Below are 15,189 nucleotides of genomic sequence, written 5' to 3'. Positions count from 1 at the left end.
ACCTCATGTCTGTCTTGTCTCTCCTCCAAAGCGTACCTCATTTCTTTCCTGTCTCTCCTCCAAAGCGTACCTCATGTCTGTCCTGTCTCTCCTCCAAAGCGTACCTCATGTCTGTCCTGTCTCTCCTCCAAAGCGTACCTCATGTCTGTCCTGTCTCTCCTCTCCTCCAAAGCGTACCTCATGTCTGTCCTGTCTCTCCTCCAAAGCGTACCTCATGTCTGTCCTGTCTCTCCTCCAAAGCGTACCTCATGTCTGTCCTGTCTCTCCTCCAAAGCGTACCTCATGTCTGTCCTGTCTCTCCTCCAAAGCGTACCTCATGTCTGTCCTGTCTCTCCTCCCCTCCAAAGCGTACCCCATGTCTGCCCTGTCTCTCCTCTCCTCCAAAGCGTACCTCATGTCTGTCCTGTCTCTCCTCCAAAGCGTACCTCATGTCTGTCCTGTCTCCCCTCCAAAGCGTACCTCATGTCTGTCCTGTCTCTCCTCCCCTCCAAAGCGTACCTCATGTCTGTCCTGTCTCTCCTCCCCTCCAAAGCGTACCTCATGTCTGCCCTGTCTCTCCTCTCCTCCAAAGCGTACCTCATGTCTGTCTTGTCTCTCCTCCAAAGCGTACCTCATGTCTGTCCTGTCTCCCCTCCAAAGCGTACCTCATGTCTGTCCTGTCTCTCCTCCTCCAAAGCGTACCTCATGTCTGTCCTGTCTCTCCTCCCCTCCAAAGCGTATCTCATGTCTGTCCTGTCTCTCCTCCCTCTACCTCATGTCTGTCCTGTCTCTCCTCCCCTCCAAAGCGTACCTCATGTATGTCCTGTCTCTCCTCCAAAGCGTACCTCATGTCTGTCCTGTCTCCCCTCCAAAGCGTACCTCATGTCTGTCCTGTCTCCCCTCCAAAGCGTACCTCATGTCTGTCCTGTCTCTCCTCCCCTCCAAAGCGTACCTCATGTCTGTCCTGTCTCTCCTCCCCTCCAAAGCGTACCTCATGTCTGTCCTGTCTCCCCTCCAAAGCGTACCTCATGTCTGTCCTGTCTCTCCTCCCCTCCAAAGCGTACCTCATGTCTGTCCTGTCTCTCCTCCCCTCCAAAGCGTACCTCATGTCTGCCCTGTCTCTCCTCTCCTCCAAAGCGTACCTCATGTCTGTCTTGTCTCTCCTCCAAAGCGTACCTCATGTCTGTCCTGTCTCCCCTCCAAAGCGTACCTCATGTCTGTCCTGTCTCTCCTCCCCTCCAAAGCGTACCTCATGTCTGTCCTGTCTCTCCTCCCCTCCAAAGCGTATCTCATGTCTGTCCTGTCTCTCCTCCCTCTACCTCATGTCTGTCCTGTCTCTCCTCCCCTCCAAAGCGTACCTCATGTATGTCCTGTCTCTCCTCCAAAGCGTACCTCATGTCTGTCCTGTCTCCCCTCCAAAGCGTACCTCATGTCTGTCCTGTCTCTCCTCCAAAGCGTACCTCATGTCTGTCCTGTCTCTCCTCCCTCCAAAGCGTACCTCATGTCTGTCCTGTCTCTCCTCCCCTCCAAAGCGTACCTCATGTCTGTCCTGTCTCTCCTCCCCTCCAAAGCGTACCTCATGTCTGTCCTGTCTCCCCTCCAAAGCGTACCTCATGTCTGTCCTGTCTCTCCTCCAAAGCGTACCTCATGTCTGTCCTGTCTCTCCTCCAAAGCGTACCTCATGTCTGTCCTGTCTCTCCTCCTCTCAAAGCGTACCTCATGTCTGTCCTGTCTCTCCTCCCCTCCAAAGCGTACCTCATGTCTGTCCTGTCTCTCCTCCCCTCCAAAGCGTACCTCATGTCTGCCCTGTCTCTCCTCTCCTCCAAAGCGTACCTCATGTCTGTCTTGTCTCTCCTCCAAAGCGTACCTCATTTCTTTCCTGTCTCTCCTCCAAAGCGTACCTCATGTCTGTCCTGTCTCTCCTCCAAAGCGTACCTCATGTCTGTCCTGTCTCCCCTCCAAACCGTACCTCATGTCTGTCCTGTCTCTCCTCCCCTCCAAAGCGTACCTCATGTCTGTCCTGTCTCTCCTCCCCTCCAAAGCGTACCTCATGTCTGTCCTGTCTCTCCTCCAAAGCGTATCTCATGTCTGTCCTGTCTCTCCTCCCTCTACCTCATGTCTGTCCTGTCTCTCCTCCCCTCCAAAGCGTACCTCATGTATGTCCTGTCTCCCCTCCAAAGCGTACCTCATGTCTGTCCTGTCTCTCCTCTCCTCCAAAGCGTACCTCATGTCTGTCCTGTCTCTCCTCCCTCTACCTCATGTCTGTCCTGTCTCTCCTCCCCTCCAAAGCGTGCCTCATGTATGTCCTGTCTCTCCTCCAAAGCGTACCTCATGGCTGTCCTGTCTCCCCCAAAGCGTACCTCATGTCTGTCCTGTCTCTCCTCCCCTCCAAAGCGTACCTCATGTCTGTCCTGTCTCTCCTCCCCTCCAAAGCGTACCTCATGTCTGTCCTGTCACTCCTCCCCTCCAAAGCGTAGCTCATGTCTGTCCTGTCTCTCCTCTCCTCCAAAGCGTACCTCATGTCTGTCCTGTCTCTCCTCTCCTCCAAAGCGTACCTCATGTCTGTCCTGTCTCTCCTCTCCTCCAAAGCGTACCTCATGTCTGTCCTGTCTCTCCTCCCCTCCAAAGCGTACCTCATGTCTGTCCTGTCTCTCCTCCCCTCCAAAGCGTACCTCATGTCTGTCCTGTCTCTCCTCCCTCCAAAGCGTGCCTCATGTCTGTCCTGTCTCTCCTCCTCCAAAGCGTACCCCATGTCTGCCCTGTCTCTCCTCTCCTCCAAAGCGTACCTCATGTCTGTCCTGTCTCTCCTCCAAAGCGTACCTCATGTCTGTCCTGTCTCCTCCAAAGCGTACCTCATGTCTGTCCTGTCTCTCCTCCTCCAAAGCGTACCTCATGTCTGTCCTGTCTCTCCTCCTCCAAAGCGTACCTCATGTCTGCCCTGTCTCTCCTCTCCTCCAAAGCGTACCTCATGTCTGTCTTGTCTCTCCTCCAAAGCGTACCTCATGTCTGTCCTGTCTCTCCTCCCCTCCAAAGCGTACCTCATGTCTGTCCTGTCTCCCCTCCAAAGCGTACCTCATGTCTGTCCTGTCTCTCCTCCCCTCCAAAGCGTACCTCATGTCTGTCCTGTCTCTCCTCCCCTCCAAAGCGTACCTCATGTCTGTCCTGTCTCTCCTCCAAAGCGTATCTCATGTCTGTCCTGTCTCTCCTCCCTCTACCTCATGTCTGTCCTGTCTCTCCTCCCCTCCAAAGCGTACCTCATGTATGTCCTGTCTCTCCTCCAAAGCGTACCTCATGTCTGTCCTGTCTCCCTCCAAAGCGTACCTCATGTCTGTCCTGTCTCTCCTCCTCCAAAGCGTGCCTCATGTCTGTCCTGTCTCTCCTCCTCCAAAGCGTACCTCATGTCTGTCCTGTCTCTCCTCCTCCAAAGCGTACCTCATGTCTGTCCTGTCTCCTCCAAAGCGCCTCATGTCTGCCCTTCTCTCCTCCCCTCCAAAGCGTACCTCATGTCTGTCCTGTCTCTCCTCCAAAGCGTACCTCATGTCTGTCCTGTCTCCTCCTCTCCAAAGCGTACCTCATGTCTGTCCTGTCTCTCCTCCCCTCCAAAGCGTACCTCATGTCTGTCCTGTCTCTCCTCCCCTCCAAAGCGTACCTCATGTCTGCCCTGTCTCTCCTCTCCTCCAAAGCGTACCTCATTTCTTTCCTGTCTCTCCTCCAAAGCGTACCTCATGTCTGTCCTGTCTCTCCTCCAAAGCGTACCTCATGTCTGTCCTGTCTCCCCTCCAAAGCGTACCTCATGTCTGTCCTGTCTCCCCTCCAAAGCGTACCTCATGTCTGTCCTGTCTCTCCTCCCCTCCCCTCCAAAGCGTACCTCATGTCTGACCTGTCTCTCCTCCCCTCCAAAGCGTACCTCATGTCTGTCCTGTCTCTCCTCCAAAGCGTATCTCATGTCTGTCCTGTCTCTCCTCCCTCTACCTCATGTCTGTCCTGTCTCTCCTCCCCTCCAAAGCGTACCTCATGTATGTCCTGTCTCCCCTCCAAAGCGTACCTCATGTCTGTCCTGTCTCTCCTCTCCTCCAAAGCGTACCTCATGTCTGTCCTGTCTCTCCTCCCCTCCAAAGCGTACCTCATGTCTGTCCTGTCTCTCCTCTCCTCCAAAGCATACCTCATGTCTGTCCTGTCTCTCCTCCAAAGCGTACCTCATGTCTGTCCTGTCTCCCCTCCAAAGCGTACCTCATGTCTGTCCTGTCTCCCCTCCAAAGCGTACCTCATGTCTGTCCTGTCTCTCCTCCAAAGCGTACCTCATGTCTGTCCTGTCTCTCCTCCAAAGCGTACCTCATGTCTGTCCTGTCTCCTCCAAAGCGTACCTCATGTCTGTCCTGTCTCTCCTCCCTCCAAAGCGTGCCTCATGTCTGTCCTCCCCTCCAAAGCGTACCTCATGTCTCTCCTCCCCTCCAAAGCGTACCTCATGTCTGTCCTGTCTCTCCTCCAAAGCGTACCTCATGTCTGTCCTGTCTCCCCCTCCAAAGCGTACCTCATGTCTGTCCTGTCTCCTCCCTCCAAAGCGTGCCTCATGTCTCTCTCCCTCCAAAGCGTACCTCATGTCTGTCCTGTCTCTCCTCCCCTCCAAAGCGTGCCTCATGTCTCTCCTCCCCTCCAAAGCGTACCTCATGTCTGTCCTGTCTCTCCTCCTCCAAAGCGTACCTCATGTCTGTCCTGTCTCTCCTCCAAAGCGTACCTCATGTCTGTCCTGTCTCTCCTCCAAAGCGTACCTCATGTCTGTCCTGTCTCCCTCCAAAGCGTACCTCATGTCTGTCCTGTCTCCCCTCCAAAGCGTACCTCATGTCTGTCCTGTCTCTCCTCTCCTCCAAAGCGCACCTCATGTCTGTCCTGTCTCCCCTCCAAAGCGTACCTCATGTCTGTCCTGTCTCTCCTCCCCTCCAAAGCGTACCTCATGTCTGTCCTGTCTCCTCCCCTCCAAAGCGTACCTCATGTCTCTCCTCCCCTCCAAAGCGTACCTCATGTCTGTCCTGTCTCTCCTCCCCTCCAAAGCGTACCTCATGTCTGTCCTGTCTCTCCTCCAAAGCGTACCTCATGTCTGTCCTGTCTCTCCTCCCCTCCAAAGCGTACCTCATGTCTGTCCTGTCTCTCCTCCCCTCCAAAGCGTACCTCATGTCTGTCCTGTCTCTCCTCCCTTCAGGTGTGTACTCCACAGCGGAGGTCCCAGCCGGCTCAGTTCTGGGTCTGACGGTGGATGACCCCAGATTGACCTTACCAAACAAGAGAAGCAAGGCCGTGTCCGACATCAGGAAGGCACAAGGTAACCTCTGAGCCAGTAGCCATGGTAACCCCTGAGCCAGTAGCCCATGGTAACCTCTGAGCCAGTAGCCCATGGTAACCTCTGAGCCAGTAGCCCATGGTAACCCCTGAGCCAGTAGCCTTGGTAACCTCTGAGCCAGTAGCCAGGGTGGGGGTGGTTCAGACAGGTCCGATATAGTTTACATTAGTTCTCCTTTAAGGTGAAACTGTGAAACTGACGTAGCCGACTACCTAATATTCAAATGAGAACGCATACAAGAAAATGTAATATATTTGTTCCCTGCTGAACGGGACCCTGTGTTTGTGATGGTGATAGGTCCTGAGGCTTTGTGGGTAGGGAGGTTCTGTGGGTCATTCTCTGGTCTTGTGCTCCTGGGGAGCCTCTGCTCATCCATGCAGATGTCCCAGGTTCGAATCCTGGCAGGACCCTGTGCTCAGACCACGCCCTCAGAGGTTCACACCCACTTCCTTATTTACCTTTTAGTACCTGGCTGGGGGTTGCGTCACCCACTTCCTTATTTACCTTTTAGTACCTGGCTGGGGGTTGCGTCACCCACTTCCTTATTGACCTTTTAGTACCTGGCTGGGGGTTGCGTCACCCACTTCCTTATTGACCTTTTAGTACCTGGCTGGTACCCACTTCCTTATTTAGTGGACGTAGGCCCTATAGAGCTACTCGGTGAAGCTGTAGATGTTGCCAACTCGTTTGTGTGCTTCCTCTGGCCTACTCAACAGTTTGGCGACTCTCCTGAGTACCTGGTCATACGGCACTATGCCCTCTGTTGTTTTCAGGAGTGAACGAGGAGAGGAGGAGGGAACTGATGTTGAAGGGGATCCCTGAACCGCTCAGCCAGAGTTCCCTGTGGGACCGGTCTGTCCGCGACAACGTCACACACAACAAGATGACAGACCAGGTACTGAACCATAGCGCCATGTCTGTTTATATATCAATGTATGAAGACTCTACTCGGGGTAGAAGGAAGAAGAGTCACTAAATGTATGTCCCCCTGGAGACTCAACCCAGGAAGATGAGTCAACAGTCCACTGACAGGTTCTGGAGCATTCTCTATAGACAACAGTTCACTGACAGGTTCTGGAGCATTCTCTATAGATGTTCTGGAGCATTCTCTATAGATGTTCTGGAGCATTCTCTCTAGTCAACAGTTCACTGACAGGTTCTGGACCATTCTCTATAGACAACAGTTCACTGACAGGTTCTGGACCATTCTCTATAGACAACAGTTCACTGACAGGTTCTGGAGCATTCTCTATAGATGTTCTGGAGCATTCTCTATAGATGTTCTGGAGCATTCTCTCTAGTCAACAGTTCACTGACAGGTTCTGGACCATTCTCTATAGACAACAGTTCACTGACAGGTTCTGGAGCATTCTCTATAGATGTTCTGGAGCATTCTCTCTAGATGTTCTGGAGCATTCTCCTTAGACAACAGTTCACTGACAGGTTCTGGAGCATTCTCTCTAGATGTTCCGGAGCATTCTCTCTAGATGTTCTGGAGCATTCTCTATAGACAACAGTTCACTGTCAGGTTCTGGAGCATTCTCTCTAGACAACAGTTCACTGACAGGTTCTGGAGCATTCTCTATAGACAACAGTTCACTGACAGGTTCTGGAGCATTCTGTCTAGACAACAGTTCACTGACAGGTTCTGGAGCATTCTCTCTAGACAACAGTTCACTGACAGGTTCTGGAGCATTCTCTATAGACAACAGTTCACTGACAGGTTCTGGAGCATTCTCTCTAGACAACAGTTCACTGACAGGTTCTGGAGCATTCTCTCTAGACAACAGTTCACTGACAGGTTCTGGAGCATTCTCTCTAGACAACAGTTCACTGTCAGGTTCTGGAGCATTCTCTATAGACAACAGTTCACTGACAGGTTCTGGAGCATTCTCTCTAGATGTTCTGGAGCATTCTCTCTAGACAACAGTTCACTGACAGGTTCTGGAGCATTCTCTCTAGATGTTCCGGAGCATTCTCTCTAGATGTTCTGGAGCATTCTCTCTAGACAACAGTTCACTGACAGGTTCTGGAGCATTCTCTATAGACAACAGTCCACTGTCAGGTTCTGGAGCATTCTCTATAGACAACAGTTCACTGACAGGTTCTGGAGCATTCTCTCTAGATGTTCCGGAGCATTCTCTCTAGATAGACAACAGTTCACTGACAGGTTCTGGAGCATTCTCTATAGACAACAGTCCACTGTCAGGTTCTGGAGCATTCTCTCTAGACAACAGTTCACTGACAGGTTCTGGAGCATTCTCTATAGACAACAGTTCACTGACAGGTTCTGGAGCATTCTCTATAGACAACAGTCCACTGTCAGGTTCTGGAGCATTCTCTCTAGATGTTCTGGAGCATTCTCTATAGACAACAGTCCACTGTCAGGTTCTGGAGCATTCTCTCTAGACAACAGTTCACTGACAGGTTCTGGAGCATTCTCTCTAGATGTTCTGGAGCATTCTCTCTAGATGTTCTGGAGCATTCTCTCTAGACAACAGTTCACTGACAGGTTCTGGAGCATTCTCTATAGACAACAGTCCACTGTCAGGTTCTGGAGCATTCTCTCTAGATGTTCTGGAGCATTCTCTCTAGACAACAGTTCACTGTCAGGTTCTGGAGCATTCTCTCTAGATGTTCTGGAGCATTCTCTCTAGACAACAGTTCACTGACAGGTTCTGGAGCATTCCCTATAGACAACAGTCCACTGTCAGGTTCTGGAGCATTCTCCCGGTTTACCATGTCGTAGTACAACGTAGCATATCATGGCCTGACATAATACATTTTTACCAACAAAATAAATATCTCTTAGCAACATTTTTATGTTGACATTTTGTGAAATTGTATCACACCTGTGGTGATTTATTTCCAAACGGTGTAACTTGCATAAAAACTTCAGATGGAAAAGTGGTTTGTCTCCCATATCCAGTCTTCTCTCTGTCTACAGGAAGTAAACAGACTGCGTAATGATGTTCTGGTCCCAGGCTCCAGACTCCCCACCCCCCTGCAGGGTAGAGTACCCGTCCTACTGGTGCAGCAGTCTGGGAAGAGCCAGGGCACAGAGATGGGGTCCTGGGGGGCGGGATGGGACCTGCTGCTACCCAAGGCCTGGGGCATGGCCTTCTGGGTCCCTCTGGTATGGACCACACATTCTCTATATAGTACACTACCCTAGACCAGTACCCACCCTATCCCCTATATAGGTCACTACTCTAGACCAGTACCCACCCTATCCCCTATATAGGTCACTACTCTAGACCAGGACCCACCCTATCCCCTATATAGTACACTACCCTAGACCAGTACCCACCCTATCCCCTATATAGGTCACTACTCTAGACCAGTACCCACCCTATCCCCTATATAGGTCACTACTCTAGACCAGGACCCACCCTATCCCCTATATAGGTCACTACTCTAGACCAGTACCCAATGGCACCCTATCCCCTATATAGTACACTACCCTAGACCAGTACCCACCCTATCCCCTATATAGGTCACTACTCTAGACCAGTACCCACCCTATCCCCTATATAGGTCACTACTCTAGACCAGGACCCACCCTATCCCCTATATAGGTCACTACTCTAGACCAGTACCCAATGGCACCCTATTCCCTATATAGTACACTACCCTAGACCAGTACCCACCCTATCCCCTATATAGGTCACTACTCTAGACCAGTACCCAATGGCACCCTATTCCCTATATAGGTCACTACTCTAGACCAGTACCCACCCTATCCCCTATATAGGTCACTACTCTAGACCAGGACCCAATGGCACCCTATTCCCTATATAGGTCACTACTCTAGACCAGGACCCACCCTATTCCCTATATAGTGCACTACCCTAGACCAGTACCCACCCTATCCCCTATATAGTACACTACCCTAGACCAGTACCCACCCTATCCCCTATATAGGTCACTACTCTAGACCAGTACCCACCCTATCCCCTATATAGGTCACTACTCTAGACCAGGACCCAATGGCACCCTATTCCCTATATAGGTCACTACTCTAGACCAGAGCCCTATTCCCTATATAGTACACTACTATAGACCAGAGCCCTATTCCCTATATAGTACACTACCCTAGACCAGTACCCACCCTATTCCCTATATAGGTCACTACTCTAGACCAGGACCCAATGGCACCCTATTCCCTATATAGTACACTACCCTAGACCAGTACCCACCCTATCCCCTATATAGGTCACTACTCTAGACCAGGACCCACCCTATTCCCTATATAGGTCACTACTCTAGACCAGGACCCACCCTATTCCCTATATAGGTCACTACTCTAGACAAGGACCCACCCTATTCCCTATATAGTGCACTACCCTAGACCAGTACCCACCCTATCCCCTATATAGGTCACTACTCTAGACCAGGACCCACCCTATTCCCTATATAGGTCACTACTCTAGACCAGGACCCACCCTATTCCCTATATAGGTCACTACTCTAGACAAGGACCCACCCTATTCCCTATATAGTGCACTACCCTAGACCAGTACCCACCCTATCCCCTATATAGGTCACTACTCTAGACCAGGACCCAATGGCACCCTATTCCCTATATAGGTCACTACTCTAGACCAGAGCCCTATTCCCTATATAGTACACTACTATAGACCAGAGCCCTATTCCCTATATAGTACACTACCCTAGACCAGTACCCACCCTATTCCCTATATAGGTCACTACTCTAGACCAGGACCCAATGGCACCCTATTCCCTATATAGTACACTACCCTAGACCAGTACCCACCCTATCCCCTATATAGGTCACTACTCTAGACCAGGACCCACCCTATTCCCTATATAGGTCACTACTCTAGACCAGGACCCACCCTATTCCCTATATAGGTCACTACTCTAGACAAGGACCCACCCTATTCCCTATATAGTGCACTACCCTAGACCAGTACCCACCCTATCCCCTATATAGGTCACTACTCTAGACCAGGACCCACCCTATTCCCTATATAGGTCACTACTCTAGACCAGGACCCACCCTATTCCCTATATAGGTCACTACTCTAGACAAGGACCCACCCTATTCCCTATATAGTGCACTACCCTAGACCAGTACCCACCCTATCCCCTATATAGGTCACTACCCTAGACCAGTACCCACCCTATCCCCTATATAGGTCACTACTCTAGACCAGGACCCAATGGCACCCTATTCCCTATATAGGTCACTACTCTAGACCAGGACCCACCCTATTCCCTATATAGTGCACTACTCTAGACCAGGACCCACCCTATCCCCTATATAGGTCACTACTCTAGACCAGGACCCACCCTATTCCCTATATAGGTCACTACTCTAGACCAGGACCCACCCTATTCCCTATATAGGTCACTACTCTAGACAAGGACCCACCCTATTCCCTATATAGTGCACTACCCTAGACCAGTACCCACCCTATCCCCTATATAGGTCACTACCCTAGACCAGTACCCACCCTATCCCCTATATAGGTCACTACTCTAGACCAGGACCCAATGGCACCCTATTCCCTATAGAGGTCACTACTCTAGACCAGGACCCACCCTATTCCCTATATAGTGCACTACTCTAGACCAGGACCCACCCTATTCCCTATATAGGTCACTACTCTAGACAAGGACCCACCCTATTCCCTATATAGTACACTACTCTAGACCAGGACCCAATGACACCCTATTCCCTATATAGTACACTACTCTAGACCAGGACCCACCCTATTCCCTATATAGTGCACTACTTTAGACCAGGACCCCACCCTATTCCCTATATTAGTGCACTACTCTAGACCAGTACCCACACTATTCCCTATATAGTGCACTACTTTAGACCAGGACCCCACCCTATTCCCTATATTAGTGCACTACTCTAGACTAGTACCCACCCTATTCCCTATATAGTGCACTACTCTAGACCAGTACCCCACCCTATTCCCTATATTAGTGCACTACTCTAGACCAGTACCCACACTATTCCCTATATAGTGCACTACTTTAGACCAGGACCCCACCCTATTCCCTATATTAGTGCACTACTCTAGACCAGTACCCACCTATTCCCTATATAGTGCACTACTCTAGACCAGTACCCACCTATTCCCTATATAGTGCACTACTCTAGACCAGTACCCACCTATTCCCTATATAGTGCACTACTCTAGACCAGGACCCAGTGGCACCCTGTTCTCTATATAGTGCACTACTCTAGACCAGGACCCAATGACACCCTGTTCTCTATATAGTGCACTACTCTAGACCAGGACCCAATGGCACCCCGTTCTCTATATAGTGCACTACTCTAGACCAGGACCCAATGACACCCTGTTCTCTATATAGTGCACTACTCTAGACCAGGACCCAATGGCTCCCTGTTCTCTATATAGTGCACTACTCTAGACCAGGACCCAATGGCACCCTGTTCTCTATATAGTGCACTACTCTAGACCAGGACCCAATGGCACCCTGTTTTCTATATAGTGCACTACTCTAGACCAGGACCCAATGGCACCCTGTTCTCTATATAGTGCACTACTCTAGACCAGGACCCAATGGCTCCCTGTTCTCTATATAGTGCACTACTCTAGACCAGGACCCAATGGCTCCCTGTTCTCTATATAGTGCACTACTCTAGACCAGGACCCAATGGCTCCCTGTTCTCTATATAGTGCACTACTCTAGACCAGGACCCAATGGCTCCCTGTTCTCTATATAGTGCACTACTCTAGATCAATAGCCATATAATATTTTGAGAAGCCCCTTTAAGTAGACAAATGACTAATAACTACAAATATGTCTGATCAACCTCTTCTCCCCGACAGGTAGATAGAGGAGAGGTAACTAAAGTAGTAACCCTCTCCAGGTAGGTAGAGGAGAGGTAACTAAAGTAGTAACCCTCTCCAGGTAGATAGAGGAGAGGTAACTAAAGTAGTAACCCTCTCCTCTCCAGGTAGGTAGAGGAGAGGTAACTAAAGTAGTAACCCTCTCCTCTCCAGGTAGGTAGAGGAGGAGGTAACTAAAGTAGTAACCCTCTCCAGGTAGGTAGAGGAGAGGTAACTAAAAGTAGTAACCCTCTCCAGGTAGGTAGAGGAGAGGTAACTAAAGTAGTAACCCTTTCCAGGTAGGTAGAGGGAGGTAACTAAAGTAGTAACCCTCTCCTCTCCAGGTAGGTAGAGGAGAGGTAACTAAAGTAGTAACCTCTCCTCTCCAGGTAGGTAGAGGAGAGGTAACTAAAGTAGTAACCCTCCTCTCCAGGTAGGTAGAGGAGAGGTAACTAAAGTAGTAACCCTCTCCTCTCCAGGTAGGTAGAGGAGAGGTAACTAAAGTAGTAACCCTCTCCAGGTAGGTAGAGAGAGGTAACTAAAGTAGTAACCCTCTCCAGGTAGGTAGAGGAGAGGTAACTAAAGTAGTAACCCTCTCCAGGTAGGTAGAGGAGAGGTAACTAAAGTAGTAACCCTCTCCAGGTAGGTAGAGAGAGAGGTAAAGGTAAAGAGTAACCCTAACCTCTCCAGGTAGGTAGAGGAGAGGTAACTAAAGTAGTAACCCTCTCCAGGTAGGTAGAGGAGAGGTAACTAAAGTAGTAACCCTCTCCAGGTAGATAGAGGAGAGGTAACTAAAGTAGTAACCTCTCTCCAGGTAGATAGAGGAGAGGTAACTAAAGTAGTAACCCTCCCTCTCCAGGTAGATAGAGGAGAGGTAACTAAAGTAGTAACCCTCTCCAGGTAGATAGAGGAGAGGTAACTAAAGTAGTAACCCTCTCCAGGTAGATAGAGGAGAGGTAACTAAAGTAGTAACCCTCTCCAGGTAGATAGAGGAGAGGTAACTAAAGTAGTAACCCTCTCCAGGTAGATAGAGGAGAGGTAACTAAAGTAGTAACCCTCTCCAGGTAGATAGAGGAGAGGTAACTAAAGTAGTAACCCTCTCCTCTCCAGGTAGGTAGAGGAGAGGTAACTAAAGTAGTAACCCTCTCCAGGTAGGTAGAGGAGAGGTAACTAAAGTAGTAACCCTCCTCAGGTAGGTAGAGGAAGGTAACCCCTCTAACCCTCTCCAGGTAGGTAGAGAGAGGTAACTAAAGTAGTAACCCTCTCCTCTCCAGGTAGATAGAGAGAGGTAACTAAAGTAGTAACCCTCTCCAGGTAGGTAGAGGAGAGGTAACTAAAGTAGTAACCCTCTCCAGGTAGGTAGAGGAGAGGTAACTAAAGTAGTAACCCTCTCCAGGTAGATAGAGGAGAGGTAACTAAAGTAGTAACCCCCTCTCCAGGTAGGTAGAGGAGAGGTAACTAAAGTAGTAACCCTCTCCAGGTAGGTAGAGGAGGTAACTAAAGTAGTAACCCTCTCCAGGTAGGTAGAGGAGAGGTAACTAAAGTAGTAACCCTCTCCTCTCCAGGTAGATAGAGGAGAGGTAACTAAAGTAGTAACCCTCTCTCCAGGTAGGTAGAGGAGAGGTAACTAAAGTAGTAACCCTCTCCAGGTAGGTAGAGGAGAGGTAACTAAAGTAGTAACCCTCTCCTCTCCAGGTAGGTAGAGGAGAGGTAACTAAAGTAGTAACCCCCTCTCCAGGTAGGTAGAGGAGAGGTAACTAAAGTAGTAACCCTCTCCAGGTAGATAGAGGAGAGGTAACTAAAGTAGTAACCCTCTCCAGGTAGATAGAGGAGAGGTAACTAAAGTAGTAACCCTCTCCTCTCCAGGTAGTAGAGGAGAGGTAACTAAAGTAGTAACCCTCTCCAGGTAGGTAGAGGAGAGGTAACTAAAGTAGTAACCCTCTCCAGGTAGGTAGAGGAGAGGTAACTAAAGTAGTAACCCTCTCCTCTCCAGGTAGTAGAGGAGAGGTAACTAAAGTAGTAACCCTCTCCTCTCCAGGTAGGTAGAGGAGAGGTAACTAAAGTAGTAACCCTCTCCTCTCCAGGTAGGTAGAGGAGAGGTAACTAAAGTAGTAACCCTCTCCTCTCCAGGTAGTAGAGGAGAGGTAACTAAAGTAGTAACCCTCTCCTCTCCAGGTAGGTAGAGGAGAGGTAACTAAAGTAGTAACCTCTCCTCTCCAGGTAGGTAGAGGAGAGGTAACTAAAGTAGTAACCCTCTCCTCTCCAGGTAGGTAGAGGAGAGGTAACTAAAGTAGTAACCCTCTCCTCTCCAGGTAGGTAGAGGAGAGGTAACTAAAGTAGTAACCCTCTCCTCTCCAGGTAGGTAGAGGAGAGGTAACTAAAGTAGTAACCCTCTCCTCTCCAGGTAGATAGAGGAGAGGTAACTAAAGTAGTAACCCTCTCCTCTCCAGGTAGGTAGAGGAGAGGTAACTAAAGTAGTAACCCTCTCCTCTCCAGGTAGGTAGAGGAGAGGTAACTAAAGTAGTAACCCTCTCCTCTCCAGGTAGGTAGAGGAGAGGTAACTAAAGTAGTAACCCTCTCCTCTCCAGGTAGATAGAGGAGAGGTAACTAAAGTAGTAACCCTCCCTCTCCAGGTAGGTAGAGGAGAGGTAACTAAAGTAGTAACCCTCTCCTCTCCAGGTAGGTAGAGGAGAGGTAACTAAAGTAGTAACCCTCTCCTCTCCAGGTAGGTAGAGGAGAGGTAACTAAAGTAGTAACCCTCTCCTCTCCAGGTAGGTAGAGGAGAGGTAACTAAAGTAGTAACCCTCTCCAGGTAGAGGAGAGGTAACTAAAGTAGTAACCCTCTCCTCTCCAGGTAGGTAGAGGAGAGGTAACTAAAGTAGTAACCCTCTCCTCTCCAGGTAGATAGAGGAGAGGTAACTAAAGTAGTAACCCTCTCCTCTCCAGGTAGATAGAGGAGAGGTAACTAAAGTAGTAACCCTCTCCTCTCCAGGTAGGTAGAGGAGAGGTAACTAAAGTAGTAACCCTCTCCAGGTA

At 49.9% G+C, this 15,189-nt stretch overlaps 1 protein-coding gene across 1 annotated transcript in view; it reads left to right on the top strand.

The window, feature by feature from the left end:
* LOC124019081 (ribonucleases P/MRP protein subunit POP1-like) overlaps positions 1–15,189 on the top strand; it is a 68,058-nt gene that overhangs the window by 27,909 nt on the left and 24,960 nt on the right. Inside the window, exons 9-12 of the mRNA XM_046334442.1 lie at positions 2,269–2,278; positions 5,177–5,296; positions 6,088–6,209; positions 8,262–8,450. Coding sequence (XP_046190398.1) covers positions 2,269–2,278; positions 5,177–5,296; positions 6,088–6,209; positions 8,262–8,450 — 441 coding nt within the window. The remainder of the gene's footprint in view (positions 1–2,268; positions 2,279–5,176; positions 5,297–6,087; positions 6,210–8,261; positions 8,451–15,189) is intronic.

This window comes from Oncorhynchus gorbuscha, unplaced genomic scaffold (assembly GCF_021184085.1).
Source record: "Oncorhynchus gorbuscha isolate QuinsamMale2020 ecotype Even-year unplaced genomic scaffold, OgorEven_v1.0 Un_scaffold_676, whole genome shotgun sequence".
In the NCBI taxonomy this organism is placed as follows: Eukaryota; Metazoa; Chordata; class Actinopteri; order Salmoniformes; family Salmonidae; genus Oncorhynchus; species Oncorhynchus gorbuscha.
This window is presented reverse-complemented; position numbering and strand designations above follow the sequence as displayed.